The sequence below is a fragment of the Misgurnus anguillicaudatus genome, chromosome 14, assembly GCF_027580225.2.
Source record: "Misgurnus anguillicaudatus chromosome 14, ASM2758022v2, whole genome shotgun sequence".
NCBI lineage: Eukaryota > Metazoa > Chordata > Actinopteri > Cypriniformes > Cobitidae > Misgurnus > Misgurnus anguillicaudatus.
Window position 1 is genome coordinate 31,073,994 of NC_073350.2, and position 21,602 is coordinate 31,095,595.

At 36.7% G+C, this 21,602-nt stretch overlaps 1 protein-coding gene across 8 annotated transcripts in view; it reads right to left on the reverse strand.

Moving 5' to 3' along the window:
* erc2 (ELKS/RAB6-interacting/CAST family member 2) overlaps positions 1-21,602 on the reverse strand; it is a 72,796-nt gene that overhangs the window by 42,120 nt on the left and 9,074 nt on the right. For 6 of the 8 annotated variants that reach the window (XM_073876305.1, XM_073876302.1, XM_073876303.1 and 3 more), the window contains exon 3: positions 4,653-4,679. The exons of the other annotated variants lie outside the window; for them this stretch is intronic. In XM_073876305.1, the coding sequence (XP_073732406.1) occupies positions 4,653-4,679 (27 nt within the window). The remainder of the gene's footprint in view (positions 1-4,652; positions 4,680-21,602) is intronic. 8 annotated transcript variants of the gene reach the window in all.

Consider the following 21,602-nt stretch of genomic DNA (forward strand, 5'->3'; position numbering starts at 1 on the left):
CCATTAACTTCTATAGTATTTTTCCCTACTATGGAAGTCAGTAGGTGCCATCAACTGTGCGGTTTTCATTAATTACCAAAATGATGGTAGTATTTTTCCTACTATAGGGTGTCGGTGTGGTCAACAATGGGTGTGCTCAACTGTGTGCTTACCTTTTTGTATAAAAATATACATGGCACCCATTAACTTTCACTGTATTTTTTCCTACTATGGAAGTCAATGGGTGTCGTCAACTGTGCGGTTACCATTATTTATCAAAATTCTGGTAGTATTTTTTCCAACTATGGAAGTCAATAGGTGCCATGTACTATATGTGCTTACTATTATTTTATAAAATATAAATGGCACCCATTAACTTCCATAGTATTTTTTCCTACTATGGATGTCAGTAGGTGCCTTCAACTGTGTGCTTACCATTATTTACTATTTTTAACTTTCATTGTATCTTTTCCTACTATAAAAGTCAATAGGTGCCATGTACTATATGTGCTTACTATTATTTAACAAAATATAGCTGGCACCCATTAACTTCCATAGTATTTTTTCCTATTATGGAAGTCAGTAGGTGCCTTCAACTGTGTGCTTACCATTATTTATCAAAATACTGATGGCACCCATTAATTTGCATTGTATCTTTCCTACTATGGAAGTCAATGGGTGCCAGTTACTATGTGTGCTTACCATTAGTTCACAAAATATAGATGGCACCCATTAACTTCCATAGTATTTTTTCCTACTATGGAAGTCAGTAGGTGCCATCAACTGTGTGCTTACCATTATTTGTCAAAATATTGATGGCACCCATTAATTTCCATTGTATCTTTTCCTACTATAGAAGTCAATGGGTGCCAGTTACTATGTGTGCTTACCATTATTTAACAAAATATTGATGGCACTCATTAATGCGATTATATCTTTTCTTACTATGGAAGTCAATGGGTGCCATCTACAATGTGTGCTTACCATTATTTAACAAAATATAAATGGCACTCTTTAACTTTACCATAGTATTTTTCCTACTATGTAAGTCAATGGGTGCTGTCAACTGTGTGCTGCATAATTTATCAAAATAACTTAATTTGTGTTCAACAGAATAAAGAAACTCTTCATAACAACGTGAGGGTGAGTAAATGATGACAGAATTTATAGTTTTGGGTGAACTATCCCTTTAATGACTGGTGGAAAAGCTGATGACCTTTAAAATAAATCGCCTGCTAATTATGAATGAGATCAAGATGTGAGAAATTATGGAATAGTGAAATTCAATGTAACTAAATCTTATTTCCGTAAATGAATCCAAATGAAGGATCAGCAGTAAATGACAGTGAGGTCTATTCTAGGAGAGGAAAGAGTCAGGAAAGGATACGGCTATTTCTCTTGAGGAAACACTAACTAATAACTCTTTAATAAGGTTAATGACCGAACGGTGCCAGAAATAGTTGAACGATAATAGCGTTTTCTAGCCTATGTGGCACATATAGTGCCTTTGGCGGAGTGAGAGAGTACATGGGCCCATTACACAAATGAAACTAGATCAAATAACCCACACTCATCTCAGGAAATTCAGATCATTACACTATATTGTGTTATCGCAACCAAAACTGACAATTTTGACAGAAGAATTGGGTTCAGTTAAATATCACACAGGCATGCTGTCTAGGTTAAGAAAAGAAAGACTTGGCTACACATAGAGCCAGCATTTGAAGAAACATAGAGCATAAAAGGAAAAATGTTTCTTATTGATGATGTCTTTAAATAATGATCTGATCTATTGAATCTCTGTGAGGTAACAGAGCACAACAGTAAAGTTTTAGAAATATTTCAATCCCATTCAAAATCAAGACTTTATTTTAGTGATAATCTATAAAATGTACAAGCCACAAACTTATACGCTTTTGTTTCTCAAAAAATATCGAAAAATTGTTTTACTTCAAACTGAATTATGATGAAATACATCAGACTAGCAAATAATAATGGAGAATGAAAGAAAATCAGCTCAAACCAGCCAAATCAAATGTTGTAATGTTGTATCATATCTGTATATATCTTGAAACCTGTCAGTTTAGTTTTAACGCTTAGATGTGAGAAGTCTTTGGTAAAGCCTTTAGATCAGGGGTGCCCAAACCTTTCCAAAGCTAAAAATCAAACCTGACTAGGTAAATGTTGCTGTGTTCACTGCAAAAAAATGATTTTCCAGAAAAAAAATTATTTTGGTCTTGTTTTCAGTAGAAATATCTAAAAATTCTTAAATTAAGATGCTTTTTCTTGGTGAGCAAAACGACCCAAGAAAATAAGTCTAGTTTTAGATCAAAAATATCAAATTTAAGTGATTTTGTGCATAAAACAAGCAAAAAAATCTGCCAATGGGGTACACTGCAAAAAATGACTTTCTTACTTAGTATTTTTGTCTTGTTTTCAGTAGAAATATCTAAAAATTCTTAAATTAAGATGCTTTTTCTTGATTAACAAAATGACCCAGGTAAATAAGTCTAGTTTTAAGACAAACAATAAACAATTTAAGTGAAATTGTCCTTAAAACAAGCAAAATTAACTGCCACTGGGGTGAGAAAAAAAATTGTGAAATAAGATTTCTATTTTCTTAAACACTTAATTCAAGTAAAATTTTCTCACCCCATTGGCAGATAATTTTGCTTGTTTTGGGCACGAATTCACTTGAATTGTATATTTTTTGTCTAAAAACTAGTATTATTTTCTTAGGTCATTTTGCTCATTAAGAAAATACATCTTGATTTAACAATTTTTAGATATTTCTACTGGAAACAAGACAAAAATACTAAGTAAGAAAGTCATTTTTTGCATTGTAAGCAAAAAAAATCTTGAACATTTTTCTTAAACACTAAATTCAAGAAAATTTTGCTTACCCCATTGGCAGATTTTTTTGCTTGTTTTATGCACAAAATCACTTAAATTTTATATTTTTGGTCTTAAAACTAGACTTGCTTTCTTAGGTTGTTTTGCTCATCAAGAGAAAGCATTGTAATTTAAGAATTTTTTGATTTTCTACTGAAAACAAGACAAGAAAGTCATTTTTTGCAGTGTATTAGCCTATAGTACCCGAGTTCATTGAGTTTCGTGATGCATGCTATACACCTTTAAGAATGCATATACATTAAAAAATTGCTTTAATTTCTTGCATTCAATTTACATTTTTGTTATGTACAAATAAAACAAAAAATTTACATTTTAGAAAATGTTTAATTGGTAATATGAACACACTGCAAAAAAAGACTTTCTTACTTAGTATTTTTGTCTTGTTTTCAGTAAAAATATTTTAAAAAATCTTAAATTAAGGTGTATTTTCCTGATGAGCAAAATTACCCAAGAAAATAAGCCTAGTTTTTAGACAAAAAATTTAATAAATGTAAGCAAATTTGTGCTTAAAACAGTCAAAGCAAATCTGCCAATGGAATAAAAAACATTTCTTGAATTAGGTGTTTATGAAAAACGTAAAGTTATTTCAATAAAAAAAAAATTCCATTGGCAGATTTTTTGCTTGTTTTAAGCACTTTACTTAAAGTTTACATTTTTGGTCTAAAAACTAGACTTATTTTCCTAGGTCATTTTGCTCATCAAGAAATTACATCTTAATTTAAGAATTTTTACATATTTTTACTGAAAACAAGACAAAAGTACTAAGTAAGAAAGTCATTTTTTGACGTTTATCCTTTTTCCTGTTCTTACACTGCAAAAAATGATTGTCAAGAAAACATTTTCTTAGTATTTTTGTCTTGTTTTCAGTAAAAAATATCCAAAAATTCTCAAATCAAAATGCCTTTTCTTGACGAGCAAAACAAAAAGAAAATAAATCTAGTTTTTAGACCAAAAATATCAAATTCAAGTAACCCTGTGCATAAAACAAGCAAAAAAACAAATCTGCCTATGGGGTAAGCAAAAAAATTGTAAAAAATGTTTCTTAAACACTAAATTAAAGAAAAATTCAAGATTTTTTTTCTTGTTTTATGCACAAAATCACTCACATTTTATATTTTTAGTCTAAAAACTAGACTTATTTTCTTGGGTCTTTTTGCTCATCAAGAAAAATCATCTTTATTTCAATTCAATTCAATTCAATTTTATTTATATAGCGCTTTTCACAATTTGGTAATTGTATCAAAGCAGCTTTACATAATAGATGCAGTGAAAAGCACAGAAAATCGACAGATAGCACAACATAATAAACGATAGCACAAGCAGTTAAATTTGCTACGGCTATAAATCAACATTATAAGCAAACGTATTACTAATGTAACGTATAGAAGTTAAGCCCAAGAAGGCTTTAAGAATTTATAGATATTTTTACTGAAAATAAGACAAAAATACTAAGAATTTTTTTCTTGAAAATTATTTTTTGCAGTGCACATTACGGCATGAGGGGCCAAATTAAATGTCATTGTTTGCACCTAGTTTGGGCACCTCTTCTTTAGAGGAACACTAAAAATGCCTACAAAAGCAAGGCTACTGTTGCATTTTACATAGATCAGATCAATAGATAAAAACAACACCCAAGGGAACCCATAAGATCAAAACCCAGGGATCAGAGAATGTGGTTGTGTTACGATTAAGGAAACACTTCACGCTGAGTGTGATACCATGTTCTGCACACGCCAATAGTGGCAAACATGACAACAAACCTTTGTTCTCCTGGCGTCCATCAGGTGCTGCATGATTGCGGTGTGCAACAAAACAGAAAAAAAATGAAAAGCATCAAAACAACACAGGAAAATATGAACTAAGCAATGGCAGAAAGCAAAAATTGACTTTGTTATGCAAATTATTTGAATAATAATGAGACATATATAAGGATAATTTGATAATTGGCCATTTTGCATGCAGAATACTGTAAGTGCATATCTCATAAGTGGATACAATATCAAATCGAAGGGTACCGCCCACCAGTGACAGCTGGGGTACATTTTTCACCATTTTCTAACAGTGTATAAACACCTGAAAAGACCTTCAAACACATGTACTCTGACTTTCAGTGCAGTTAATTTATTTGCAAACATGGTGTTGTAGTACATAGTCATGACCACCAGGGTGCATTGTTGTTTGCAGACAGGGTTGAGCTGGCTTCTGCCAGCATCTCTTATTTCCAGATCAATGGGCACTGTCTTATATAAGAAATGCTGTTTTTTGGGCTGGAGCTGAGCACTTCTGCCAATTATGTATTCTGAACATCTGAACATATAGAGACACATTCACAGACATCATACACACATTCTCATTCTCGCATAGATAAACTATGTTTCGCAATCATCACCTGCATTTGTAATGTGCCTGTTAAAACACAAGAGCAAAACATGTGTATGTCACATAGGGTGGCCATTCGTGCCAGTTCCGCCGGACACGTCCCAAACATGTTTTCGGGTTCGTTCTCCGGAAGTCGCGTTGCTCGACCGCATACGTCATCGAGGTTCTCACATTTCAAATTTAAAGTTCATTTAAAATACATTAGAAAATTAAGATTTATTTCTTTTAAGATATACAATCATTGTAGTTTCATTCTTACCTCGAAATGTAACGGTTGCTTTTCTGAAATTAAACCCGAAATATTAAACCTTGATGACATATGCGGTCGAGCAACGCGACTTCAGGAGAACGACCCCGAAAACATGTTCGGGACGTGTCCGGCGGAACTGGCACGAATGGCCACCCTAATGTCACATGAATATTACCCTAAAAGTCTATTTTATGATCATTAAAGGGACACTCCACCTATTTGAAAATATGCTCATTTTCCAGCTCCCTTAGAGTTAAACCTTTGATTTTTACCGTTTTGGAATCAATTCAGCTGATCTCCGGGTTTGGCGGTACCACTTTTAGCATAGCTTAGCATAATCCATTGAATCTGATTAGACCATTAGCATAGCGCTCAAAAATAACCAAAGAGTTTCAATATTTTTCCTATTTAAAACTTGACTATTCTGTAGTTACATTGTGTTCTAAGGCCGACAGAAAATTAAAAGTTGTGATTTTCTAGGCCAATATGGCTAGGAACTTTACTCTCAATCTGGCGTAATAATCAAGGATTTTGCTGCCGTAACATGGCTGCAGCAGGCGTAGTGATATTACGCACTGCCCGAAAATAGTCCCTTTGGTAGCTTTTAATAGCTGGGGACTATTTTTGGGCACCGCTTAAAATATTATTGCGCCTCCTGCAACCATGTTATGGCAGCAAAGTCCTTTTTGAGCGCGATGCTAATGGTCTAATCAGATTCAGTGGATTGTGCTAAGCTATGCTAAAAGTAGTACCGCCAGACCCAGAGATCAGCCGAATGGATTCCAAAACGGTAAACATACAATGTCTAGCTCTAGGGGACCTGGAAAATGAGCACATTTTAAAAGTGGAGTGTCCCTTAAAGATTTGACATTATTTTCATAACAAGAATATGGTACAAATCACACTTTTATTTGGGGAAAATAAATGTCCATATTTCTTTATTTTGGTGTTTAACTGCTAATATGAAATATAAAAAAAAAAACATATAAAAATATCTGGTTACAGTATACGGATTACGGATAGATAAGAGCTTAGACATCGAATCTGGCAAATGCAGCATGAAGATAAAACAACTTGGTTATGCAAGTCTATTCAACCTATTTTAGGTTTTATCGTGTGATACGTTGACATACCCTGAAAACAAGTTGAAATTGTTTAACTTATTTTATTTACAGTGCAATAAATAAAATGTGGCAGATGTGGCTATTTGTCCCTTTTTGACTGCTAATAGGCTTCTCCGTCTGAGCTCATTAACTCTTAAAGATTTGAATGTAGCTTTAGATGTTCATTTGCCTTTACCGCAGGCACATTAGCAAATTAATTTAAACTCCTTAAACACGCACATTCACGCACAACTGCAAACGCACACAAAATCAAAAACATCCGACCATTCATCAAAAAAATGGCTAAATACAAAAGATACACGCTCAGATACGCACAACAAACACAAGATGCAAGTATATATATATATATATAAATATATAAAACATTAAACATTGAATTAACTATTTCTGCAGCTCTGTTTGCTGTCGCCTTTTTGCATTTGGCAAACGCTTTTATTCAGAGCAAGTTTATTGCATAGTGCATTACGGCTATAAATTGTATTACTTTGTGTTTCTTACACTGTCAGATAAAAGGATCAAAAAAGTCTCTAGCTGTCACTGAGGCGGTACCCTTACAAAAAGTACAGTTTTGCATCTAAAGAGATCATATTAGTACCTTTAAAGGAACAATTTGGTACCAAATAGTGCATATTAGCACCTGAAAGGTACATTGATGCTAAATGTATACATATCTGCACATAAATGGTACATAATAGGACCCTTTTAAGGGGTACTGCCCCAATGACAGTTTGGGAACATTTTGTGACCATTTTTCGGACAGTTTAGGAATCGAACCCATGACAATGCTCAACCAATTGCTACAGGAGCATAGCTTCCCAGTATAGACGGTGTTTCCTTTATTCACAAAGTGCAGTGAAGACTCGCTGTTTATAGGTCCCTATTTTAATTCATCATCCTCTGCCTTTCTCTTCCATGTTGATCAATAATCTGTCTCGGCTGGCCAGGAATTTGAGGAAACGGTCCAATTATTCCATTTGCATAATTACAATGGGTTTAAAAGACCCGTGGGTCATGAAACAATGGCAGGGATTTATCCACATTTCTTACGTCCGAAGCTGGTATGCGTGGGAATTTTGAAAACGTGAGCTTTGGGATAATTTAGCTGAATCATTCAGAAGTGTTTAACTTCTTATGTTGTGTGTATGCATGTGTGTTTAGCTCTCAGACCCACTGATGCATAGACAGGCATGAATATGTATTACATATACGGCATTGGCTGATAAAGGGAGCGGTAGCGTCACTCGGAGAAGAGCTGGCAGTGAGAAAATTCCACAAGCATCCGAGAAACAGCCTTGTATCACTTCCTCTCATCCTCATTACTCATCACCCCCCATTACTATCACAAATGTCTCAACATACGTCCATTGGTCGTTTTTGGATGAATATCATTCCTCTACATGAATGTTTGTGCACATAAAAAAATCCTTTAAAGCACCTTTAAAATGATTTCATACTCGCATTTCATGTGAGAAATATCTAAACATCTAAAGCTCAGATGCAAAAATTCATAAGCAGATGGCATTTTAACACAACGGTATCTTTATGTTTCCTTGCGTCAACAATTTCTCATTTCAGAACAGCAATGAATATCTTTTTTATTATTTTTATAAAAATACTTTTTTTTTATTTGTGATGGACCAGAAATGTGAAGGAAGGCTAAAGAATAAAGCTATTTATGTGGATGACTGACCGTCTTTAAAAATCACACCACTGCTGAACGCAGATACAAACACACATACACGTTTAGCTAAGCACATGCTGAAGATCAATAACCTGTAACAATCTGCCGGAGTAAGTGTAGTTAATGTTCATCCCCACAAACACACACAGAGATACAATCACCTACACAAACACAACCACCCAAAACACACACAGAAAAACACAACCTCCCGTCCAACAACCACACACACAATTACCCACCCAAACACACAGACATAGACACAACCACTCACCCAAACACTTATAGACTTAGTCACTTGCCCAAACACACAAAATCACGCACCCACAAACACACAACCACTCGTACATACACACATAGATTCAAACACAACCACCCACCCAAACACACAAAGACATACACACCCATCTGCTCAAACACAGACAGATACACACAAACACTCGCCCAAACACAGCCACACACAATCCCATACACACACACAACCTCCCGCCCAACAACCAAACACACAGACATAGACACAACCGCTCGCCCAAACACTTATAGACAAACACACAACCACCCAAGCAAACACACAGAGACACACACAAAATCACGCACACACAAACACACAACCACTCGTACATACACACATAGATTCAAACACAACCACCCCCCAAACACACAAAGACATACACACACAAACCCACTTAAACACAGACAGATACACACAATCACTCGCCAAACACACACAGCCAAACACAATCCCATACACACACACAACCTCCCGCCCAACAACCAAACACACACAATCAACCACCCAACACACAGACATAGACACAACCACTCGCCCAAACACTTACAGACAAACACACAACCACCCAAGCAAACACACAGAGACACACACAAAATCACGCACACACAAACAGACAACCACTCGTACATACACACATAGATTCAAACACAACCACCCCCCAAACACACAAAGACATACACACACAAACCCACTTAAACACAGACAGATACACACAATCACTCGCCAAAACACAGCCACACACAATCCCATACACACACACACACACACATACACACAGACACACAACCTCCCGTCCAACAACCACACACACACACACACACACAACCACCCACTCAAACACACAAACATAGACACAAGCACTCTTAAACACAGACAGATACACACAATCACTCGCCCAAACACAACCTCTCGCCCAACAACCACACACACACAATCACCCACTCAAACACACAGACATAGACACAACCACTCGCCCAAACACTTATAGACAAACACACAACCACCCAAGCAAACACACAGAGACACACACAAAATCATGCACACACAAACACACAACCACTCGTACATACACACATAGATTCAAACACAACCACCCCCCAAACACACAAAGACATTCACACACAAACCCACTTAAACACAGACAGATACACACAATCACTCGCCAAAACACAGCCACACACAATCCCATACACACACACACACACACATACACACAGACACACAACCTCCCGTCCAACAACCACACACACACACACACAACCACCCACTCAAACACACAAACATAGACACAAGCACTCTTAAACACAGACAGATACACACAATCACTCGCCCAAACACAACCTCTCGCCCAACAACCACACACACACAATCACCCACTCAAACACACAGACATAGACACAACCACTCGCCCAAACACTTATAGACAAACACACAACCACCCAAGCAAACACACAGAGACACACACAAAATCATGCACACACAAACACACAACCACTCGTACATACACACATAGATTCAAACACAACCACCCCCCAAACACACAAAGACATTCACACACAAACCCACTTAAACACAGACAGATACACACAATCACTCGCCAAAACACAGCCACACACAATCCCATACACACACACACACACATACACACACAGACACACAACCTCCCGTCCAACAACCACACACACACACACACAACCACCCACTCAAACACACAAACATAGACACAAGCACTCTTAAACACAGACAGATACACACAATCACTCGCCCAAACACAACCTCTCGCCCAACAACCACACACACACAATCACCCACTCAAACACACAGACATAGACACAACCACTCGCCCAAACACTTATAGACAAACACACAACCACCCAAGCAAATGCACAGATACATACACACAGTCACTCGCCCAAACACACATAGACACACCAAATATCACGCATCCACAAACACACAACCACCCGTACATACTGACATAGATTCAAACGCAACCACCCACCCAAACACACAAAGACATAGACACACAAACCCACTTAAACACAGACAGATACACACAATCACTCGCCCAAACACAGACAGCCACACACAATCCCATACACACACACACACACACACACACACACACACACAACCTCCCGCCCAGCAACCACACACACACACACAAACACACAGACATAGACACAACCACTCGCCCAAACACTTATAGACAAACACACAACCACCCAAGCAAACACACAGAGACATACACACAATCACGCACCCACAAACACACAACCACTCGTACATACACACATAGATTCAAACACAACCACCCACCCAAACACACAAAGACATACACACACTCACACAAACACAGACAGATACACACAATCACTTGCCCAACACACATAGCCACACACAATCCCATACACACACACACACACACACACACACAACCTCCCGCCCAACAACCACACACACACACACACACAAACACACAGACATAGACACAACCACTCATCCAAACACACATAGACACAGAGAATCACGCACTCACAAACACACAACCACTCGTACATACAAACATAGATTCAAACGCAACCACCCACCCAAACATACAAAGACATACACACACACACCTGCTCAAACACAGACAGATACACACAACCGCTGACCCAAACACACATAGACACACACACAATCACTCGCCCAAACACACACAGACCCAAACATAACAACCTGCCCAAACACACAATGACATACACACACACTCACACAAATACAGACAGATACACACAATCACTCGCCCAAACACACACAGACACACACACACATGCTCAAACACAGACATATACACACAATCGCCCACACAAACACACATAGACACACACACACACACACAATCACTCACCAAAAGACACACAGCCACAAACAAAACAACCCGCCCAAACACACAACCTCCCGCCCAATAACCACAGACACACACAAAATCACACACACAAACAAACACAGCCACAATCCCATACATACACAATAAACCATAAAGTATTTGCAAACACACACAGACACACAAACAGGCACACACAACCACCTGCCCAAACACACAGAGACACACACATAACCACCTACCCAAACACATAAAGACATACACTCACACACACAAACACACACACGCTCAAACACAGACAGATACACACAACCGCCCACACAAACACACATAGACACACACACACACACACACACACACACACACACACACACACACACACAAACACACACAGACACACACACACACACACACATACACACACACACAATCACTCACCAAAAGACACACAGCCACAAACAAAACAACCCGCACAAACACACAACCTCCCGCCCAATAACCACAGACACACACAAAATCACACACACAAACAAACACAATCCCATACACACACAATAAACCATACAGTATTTGCAAACACACACAGGCACGCACACACAAACGAAACCAGACATAACACCCAAACACACACATATGGTCATGTTCCCACTAAAGTTGTTGGTTTTATTCCCAGGAAACACACATACTGGTAAAATATAACTTGATATAAAATCAAATGATTTATTTGAATGCACTGTACTGTACTGTAGGCCGCCTTGGATAAAAGCATCTGCCAAATCCATAAATGTAAATGACAGACACAATCACACAGTGTTGCATTCATAAAAATGTATCTAGAAAGCAACATTTGTTCTCCCTTACAATTCTTCTACATCTGTCATGACTGTTTTGCTAATCTGTCCCCTGATACCCTTCAGACATTATATGCGTCTGCAAACAAATCCACTGCTTATTAGTGTTCTCTATGCATTTGGCCGACACTTTTAACCAAATCCACTTACTGTACAGTGCATTACTGTAAAAGGTATGCATTTTTATCAGCATGCATGTTCTCTGGGTTCGAACACATGACCTTTTACACAGCTAATGCAATATACCATTGAGCTATACAGGAGCTTACAATGAAAACCATCAAGTACCCCTACAATCTTTTATTTAGGGTATGGAGTGTATTGCCAGAGGTTTATACTGTAATATGATGATGTCCAATTTACTTTGTGAGTTTTCTTGTATAATTAGCATTTAATCTGACATGTTATGCTATTATAAATCATCTGGAGAATAATCTAACATCATACAACTAGAACATTAGCATTTAAATGAATATGCTGATTTCAAACAGTGTTAGTGAGCTCTAATTCAGAAATTACTCAAAACCAAGAGGTTTGCTAGTGGGTCTTTTCATTTGTTTAACATGCAGTCTTTCTCCAAACTCAACCATGCAATGCCTAGAAGAAGTTAAACCAACCCGAAACTCCTCAGTCTGTCACACAGCCTAATCTTATGAGAACATGCCTGACAAAAAAGTGACAGGATTCGATGCCTGATGTTTTATTTTTACCGTAGCGATGGCAGAACTGCAAGGAACTAAAATAAACCGATAGCATCACCATGGTATCAAGAAAAAATCATAGTTATTACCATGGTGCCTGTCAAAAAACAGGGTTATTATCATGGCACTGTGTCCTAATAACATTCAACATAATATAGCACTGCTTTAATACTGTACTTATCCATTTTCATATGTTCATCCTTTAAGGGGACAGATCGTAAAATCAGACTTTTTCCATGTTTAAGTGCAATAATTGTGTGATTCTCGCAAAATTAGACTATAAATGCAAAGTAAGAGTTTCAAAATAAGAAGCATACAGTTACAAACATCTCTTCATGTACTATTTTGCAGATGATTTCAAATGACATCATACAAACCAATTTTGTTGTTTTTTTCCACATTTAAGGGGAAATTTTCATTACCGCAACGTGTCCATGACTAGATTTGGGGTCTTTGATATGGAAATGTTTATAATTAAAAAAATCTAAAAAATTAAAAGCTTCAGTGCATGTTATACTATAAACATTTACAGTAAAGAAACATGTGGTATTTGGTGATCATTGGTAAATGTAGAGACAATAATAAAGAATATAAATGTGTCCAAGAAAAATTTTCTGTGACACTCAAGATGGCTACCAGGTAAGCAGTTTTTATTTTTTCTCTCCAGATAAAAGTTGAAATTTTGTTTGTCATAGTACCTAGACTTATAAGTCATAGAACTTTTTAGTTCTCATTACCGAAACATGAGTTTATAAATGCATATATTAAATGTAATATCATGTTGCGGTAATGATACTTTTTAATAATTATAATCTAAAAAATGTTAATAATTCTATAGGAAATATTTTTTAAATCCTCTAAAAATAATGGTTATAGTAATTTCAGACCTTAATCTTATATGTGCAAAAAATTGGCTTCAAGGGCTTTTTTAAAAAAAATCTGATGCTGGATTTCGTGAGAATCACCCAATTGGGTCCCCAGAGCTTCTATCAACCTAGAAAATGTTAAAAAAAAGATCAACCAAGTAACTTAGTTTTGGTAAACCATTCTCTGCAAGCATGTGAAAAAATAGGTCATTGAAATTTGGCTCCCCTTGTGATGTCAGAAGGGGATAATACCGCCCCTTATTCTGCACTATCCAACAACAGCACTGTCATGTAGTGCAGAGATCAACTCATTTGCATTTAAAAGGACACATTCATTTTAGCCTACACCTAAAAAGTGGCAATTTTAATAAATTATCTATATGGTATTTTGAGCTAAAACTTTACATACGTACTTTTGGGACACCAAAGATTTATTTAACATCTTAAAAAAGTCTTGTGAAATGTCCCCTTTAAAGCCAAAAAGTGCTATACCTTTCAGAAAATATATTTTCTTTTAAAAAATGATTCATGGTCCATAAAATTTTTCAAAAGCTGTAACCAACCCAGCATGGAGAAGAATATGACTCAAAAACCAATGCAGATTATTTATTTTAACACATTTAACTCACTATCTAAATCTGTTTTTCCATTAGCTTGCCCAGTCATGCTGAAACATGCTGTGTAAATCATAACTCCTCATGTTTAAACACAGACCATCAAATCTTGTTACTGTACAAATCAAAAACAAGTCACCCCCCACTAATCCTTCTTGTATTGGCTTTCTATCAGGCCCTCGAGGGGCTGAGAAATTGAGAGAGCTGAGCGAGGAGCAGAAAAAGGGAGTGAAAGAAATAAAGGAAAAGTGAAACACACAGACTTGAGCTCTTAAAGCAGCTGAAGTAGCCCGAGGACAAACTCTCTCACCTCTACATCTACACACCTCGATCAGTACTAGTGAGAACTCATTCATCAAAGCTTAACTATTAACATCAAGATCGTACAGTACTGTATATAGACCAGGTTCAGGTCCTGTTTCTTTGGATCAATACCAGTTTTTCTCGAGCCACTGATCAGAACAATTTGTACGACTTACAGAAAAGGGTCATTTTCCATACATATCTGTTTTATGGAAAATTCAATTTGTTTATCGGCTAAACCTATTAAACTTTAAAACCTTAGTGCACAAAAGAGATGAGGAACACTGCAAAGACTGTGAGGTTATCTGCACTCACATTGCATTGGGATATACAGTACACTGTTGAAAATTACAGTATTACAGTATTACTGCCAGCTGTGTGCCAATAGCTGTAGATTTAAATGTATGTTATTTACTGGCAAAAGTTTGATGAACATTAACTCTTTCCCCGCCATTGACAAGTAATCTCATCAATTAAGAGAAAACATTTGCATGAAAAAACGTGTTCCTGATGAGTTTTTATCTTAATACTGCGATTATCCACTAGATACCCAATTTATATAAAAGACTGAAGCAAAAAAATTATTTACTAATTTTAAACTCTGTGTATGATTTGATAATCATTCTGAATCTGATTTCTAACAAAATTCCTTTACAAAAATGCAATTATTTCAGCTTTTTGCTAACAATTTTTATTTTTTTTAAAGAAAAATACCCATATTTCCATATGAAAATATAGATAGATAGAACTTTTTTCCTGTTTTGTTTGTTTGTTTGAAAGCAGAAGGTCTGTTCTTTCATTTGATATATTTGATATAAAAAATGCAGGCAGGCAACTTTTCAAAAAAGGATGGCGGGGAATAAGTTAAACATTTTACAGAATAAAACTAAAGTGACAGCCTCATGCAAAGCATTCTGGGAACCAAAATCTGAAGGAAAAAAAACAGAAAAAGCTTGATGAGGATTTCTGGTTCCCAGAATGCTTTGCGTAAGGCTGTTATTTAATAGTTGTATTCTGTAAAGACAAAGACTTGTTAATGTTTAATGTTCATTTAAAGAGTAACTAAACCCTAAACCAACTTTTTTTAGTTAATGACCTGTAAAAATGATGCTTTATTAGTGCTGTTCATTGATTTTAGTAAGTTTTTTGACATTTGGATATAAAGTGTTTCAGTACTACAATATATGGTGTAAAAACGTCTGAGTGCTGCCCTCTTCAGGTTGAACGGTGGCTACTGCAATTACATTTTCCTATTGGATGTTGGGTCCAAAAAATAACTTGTGACGTAAGCAGGTTCAAGCTCACCACGCCCTTGTTACAATCTCACACAAACTTGGTACGAGTTTAGTTCGTCCCCTCTATCTCCGTTGGGATCTGCCCACTTTTCTTGCATTTTTAAATCTACAGTAAGTTACTGGAAACAGCTGCATAACTATGGCACATTTTTAACAGTGTATATTTCTTAGGCTACGTTTACACGGAAACGATCTAATAAAGAAAACGCAAAAGTGGCGTTGCGTTATCACTTTTTATTCCGTGTTTATACGAGCATTTTGAGCGGGAAATCTGCGTGCATACGGTGAAGCAAAAGTGCGTGATATTCGATGTAGTATGCACTTCAGGCGGCTATGTGAAGAACTGACACACAACAACACCAAGTCCGTGCGCCTCCGACGATTTGGCGCATCAACAATTTGATGGAGGTAATTAATGCGCCTTCTCTAGCTGTGAATATTTCGTACAACTGCCGGAAAGACATATATTTATCACAGCTGCTATGGCAACTTGAAGGTCCAACGTATGGAATAATCCGACATACTTGTTGTTATTTTCCTGAACTGGCGCATGCCTGTGACGTAAATGCGTACGTGACGAGTGCCACCATGAGCAAACTTTTGCGTTTTTACCCTTTGGACGGGAACGCGACAGTAGAGCATTTTTAAGATTTCCACTCTGGAGGGTGGTTAAACTTTTTTGCGTTTTTAAGTCCCAAAAACGCCGTCGCTGTGTAAACGAAAGGCACATCCGATAAAATATTTTTACGTTTTCACCCTCGAGCGTTCTCTTGTAAACACTACCTTAGATGTGAAAAAACAACTCATAATCAATTTTGTGTGATTTACTGTTTTCTACATAAACTCATCCTACATGATGTAAAGAACATTGTGTGAAAATATAGCCTTGATGTCTTTAAAGAACACCTATTGTCCGATTCATGTTTTTACATTTCCTTCGGTGTGTAAGTGTGTATTTAGTACATGTTAACGATATGCAAAAGGTACAAACCCCAAAATAAACGATGACGCGAGTTATCATCTCCAACGCAAATCTCTTTTCTTGGACTACAACAAACACATGGAATATAGGCAACAGTTGGTGATGTAGACAAGGCCGACATTATCACAATTCCTCCCGCTTCAGACTCACAGCCTGTAAATTAGCTTCTGTTAGCATTGCGACCGAATCTTTCAAACATGGTAAGGGGCGACACATTTCCTGCTGACGTCAGAGGTACTTAGGCCAATTTACAGATTAGCTGGCCAATCAGGGACACAGCGCTTTTCAAATCCGTGCGTTTCAGGAAGAGAGTGAAATCTGGAGCTACAAAAATGTACGGTATGTGGTATTTTTAACTATAAACCACGTAAACACATTGTATTATACTAAATACACAAAACAACGTTTTTAGCAATGAAATTGGTGCTCTTTAATATTGACTAAGGTTGTGTCAAAGATTGAAATCAAGAAGTAAAATCAAACTTTGATGCTCCTAATCTCATTACTAAATGATAAAACTTTTTCCTGGATTTCTCAGATAGGATAGGGTCATATTTAGGCAGAAAATGTGCACATCTCCATTGCATTCTTTCAAAAATAGTACATCACTCGCCAGTTACAAATCAATACCCCAGTTGATCATCACAGACCTCTATGATCATCACATCGGCCCACCTATCGCCTGCTTACATCCAGGCTCGCAACAGGAACATTTGGTCCGGAGGCAAGGTGTAAAAATGAGACGCTTCTAACTTCTGAGTGCTTGCTTGATGCTAATTGTGTCTGGTCACCGCTGCTGTATAAACCCAGCATGATGTGTCTCCCTTGTCGGGCTTGTTTCTTCAGCACAAACAAGTTTGTCCTTGATATTGTATTGTGGGGTATATAGGTCGACTGCCACTTAAGCCTAGTGCACACTGCAAGACAAAAGCTGTGTGCATGTTTAATTGCATATGACCTGTGAAGTACGACCTCAATGCCTAATACGGAAACCATTTCTAATTGGCTTTTTAAACAAGTGTGGGTCACTCTCCTGCCCCTGTTATTCTGTTTACAGTGTCTGGAATGGTCATAAATTGAGGTGAGATTTTTTAGGACACCCATTATAGTGAGACCTGTCGGGTAATAGGGACATTTTAGGTTTTATTTCCCTAAAAAATGGCTCTTCTCTTTACAGATCTTATTAGCACAACTAGGACGCAGGTATCTACTAAATTAGAGGGCTTTCGCAACGTCAGTTTGGTTTGAAATGGGGTTCGCATGAAGAATTGGTGATGTGAATGCTGTCATGCGCACAACACACAACAGCACAACAGGGTACCGAATCCGAGAGAACCTAAACAAGGTGGTCTGAGTTTGGTTAACCTGAGACTGGGCCGCAATTCACGTGAATATGATTAGTTTAGTTTCCACAACCTACGATTAGTATTGTGATGCACATATGCGCAGCTGTCGTTTGCTTTGCTGTGTATAATAACACCGAAATAATAAAAAACAAAATGCACAGAAAAATTATGAATTTCATTGTGTTTTCCACACTTTATATGTGCACGTGATGTCGTGATGACATAAGGTGAACGCAAGTGCTTCAAGTTCAAAACAATCACATTTGTAAAAATCATCTTAAATTCAGATATCATGAATAGGGCTGGACGATATACCGGAAAATATCGTTATCGTGATAGCAGTATATAAGTATATACGATATCCATATCGCAGGGAGTTGCAATAACTTAACATTTATTTTAGGTGTCTATCATTTGTGTGTTGCATGCTTAGATTGTCCAAATTAGACCAATCAGAAGGGGCCTCACTAAATTCCCGCCAAGTAGGTCTTATACTGTTATGCTATTGGTTAGACGCAATGGTGAACCTAGCGGCTTAAAGCAGAGAGCAGAAAATAAATATGGCAGGAGACGAGCGAGGAAAACTACAGCGGCGATGATCTTGTGCCTAAAAAGAACGGTGTCTGAAATTTCTTTTAGGTATTTCTGAAATGTATTTTTTGTAAATTGGATTTAATTACATCAAAATAATATGTATTACCTGTTTATTTCAGTATAATAATTACATATCTAAATGATTTTTAAAAAAAGCTAATAAAAATTGCATTTCTCTAGGGAAACAATATATATATATATATATATATATATATATATATATATATATATATATATATATATATATATATATATATATATATATATATCGAAAGAAATATCGCCATCGCAACACTCAATAGCAGAATCGCATATCATATTTTTCTCAATACCGTGCAGCCCTAATCCTGAATGCATGTTTCTTTATGTTTATATACATTTCATACGTGCACACTCCCAGCGACTTTCAATAATAACCGTTTCCTTAAATTCAGACGTTAGGAGGCGTCCCTTATTCTTGTTGTCCTAGTAACATAAACAAATGAGTAACCGTCCACTTAGTAACTGATGAAAGATGGTTGACGTAAACTCCATGCTTATCTCCCATTGGTAGTCACTCCCGAAAATCAATGTTCTTAGAATTTTTGTCTTGTTTTCAGTAAAAATATCTAAAAATTCTTAAATTAAGATGATTTTTCTTAATGAGCAAAACGACCCAAGATAATAAGTCTAGTTTTTAGACCAAAAATATCAAATTTAAGTGATTTTGTGCATAAAACAAGCAAAAAAAATCTGCCAATGGGGTAAGCAAAAAATCCTAAACATTTTTCTTAAACTATTCTTAAAATTTGCTTACACCATTAGCATTGGCATGATTTTTTTGCTCGTTTTATGCACAAAACCACTTGACCAATGGTTTTGCTCATCAAGAAAAAGCATCTTAATTTAAGAATTTTTTGATATTTTTACTGAAAACAAGACAAAAATACAAAAAAAAATGTTTCTTGAAAATCATTTTTTGCAGTGCAAATACGCAAATGGTCAATTTCACTCGTTTTGCCGAAAAAAATGAATGAAATTGTGTCGCTTTGACGCTATGTGTCGTTTGTAATGTTTACGGGGCATATGAAAGACAAATACTTTCCATTCAAAAGCACAGAAACACAAATATACCATCATATGCTTGCAACTACATCAAGTGCTTTATAAAGACTTGTGTATGTCTTATCTTGTTACTTTCTATCTCAGTAATTGTGTTACTACAGCACTGACACTGAATATGAACCTACAGCACACCTAATGTCCTTTCCTATTTCCAGTCTGGTGCCCGCACACGTACGCACGCACGCACGCACGCACACACACACACACACACACACACACACACACACACACACACACACACACACACACACACACACACACACACACACAGAGGTGTTGGCTGGAGCCAGGACAACAGCATCCTAATTTAACCTTGAGGACTCAAAAAAGTGACAGTGTTCACAGAAAGGAGAAATGTATTCCCCTTGTGCTCTCTGCTCACATACAGACAAATTGTCAAGGTATAGGCACGTCTGATTTAGCGTATCCATTCTCGTTTTTGTATTTCACAGTCTGCATTATAATGTGTTGTGCATCCAATATTTGCTCAATCAGCTTGAGAAAATTTTATATTTATGTAAACTAAATTCAAAGGACCGGAGTCAATTAACACGGTGACAGCAAACATTGCTTTGGTGATTATTTTAAAGGTGCAGTGTGTACATTTTAGAAGGAACTTTTGACAGCAATGCAATATAATATAGATAACTATATTATCAGTAGCGTATAAAGACCTTATAGCCTGTATAATAAATTGTATTGTTTTTATTACCTTAGAATGAGCCGTTTTATCTACATACACTGCGGGTCCCCCTACATGTAAGCCGCCATTTTGTGCCGCCATGTTTCTACAGTAGCCCTAAATGGACAAACTGATCTACAGAGCGCGTTTGTCACTGTGTTGACTCAGATAATAAAATGTCTGTCTTGTGAAGGCTATCGTAGCTTCTCTATGTGCTTCGAAAGTGAAGGGTGCAATTCGCAACCTTACCACTAGATGCCACTAAAATCTACACACTGCACTTTCAAGACATTTGACAGGTTAGGTGTGCGTTTTACAGAAAATAATCAACAACCATGGGACATTTCTCAATCAATCAGAATAAAACATTCAACATGCCCTTGGTATAAATTATGTTATTCTTCAGCCGAACACAATCTGAGTTATATTAATAATACCCTGACTGTTCCTTGCTTTATAATGCATCCATCCATCCATCATTAAAGTAATCCATATGATTCCATAAATGTCTTGTGAAGTGAAACGATAGGTTTGTGATAAAAAAATCTTATTTTGAGTTTTTAAGCGATGGTTACAATGCATATGTATAATTTAAAGAGACAATAACAGCTCCAGGATTAAATATGGTGGCACATGAAAACTCACCGGTCTTATGACTAGTTTGTTTTGTATATTGAAAATTTAACCCTGGTCAATGCATTGTAAAGCAGGATATGGTTTCATATTAGGGATAGCAATAATTTGCATGTGATTGTCATTGCGCATCTCATCAGTAAAGCC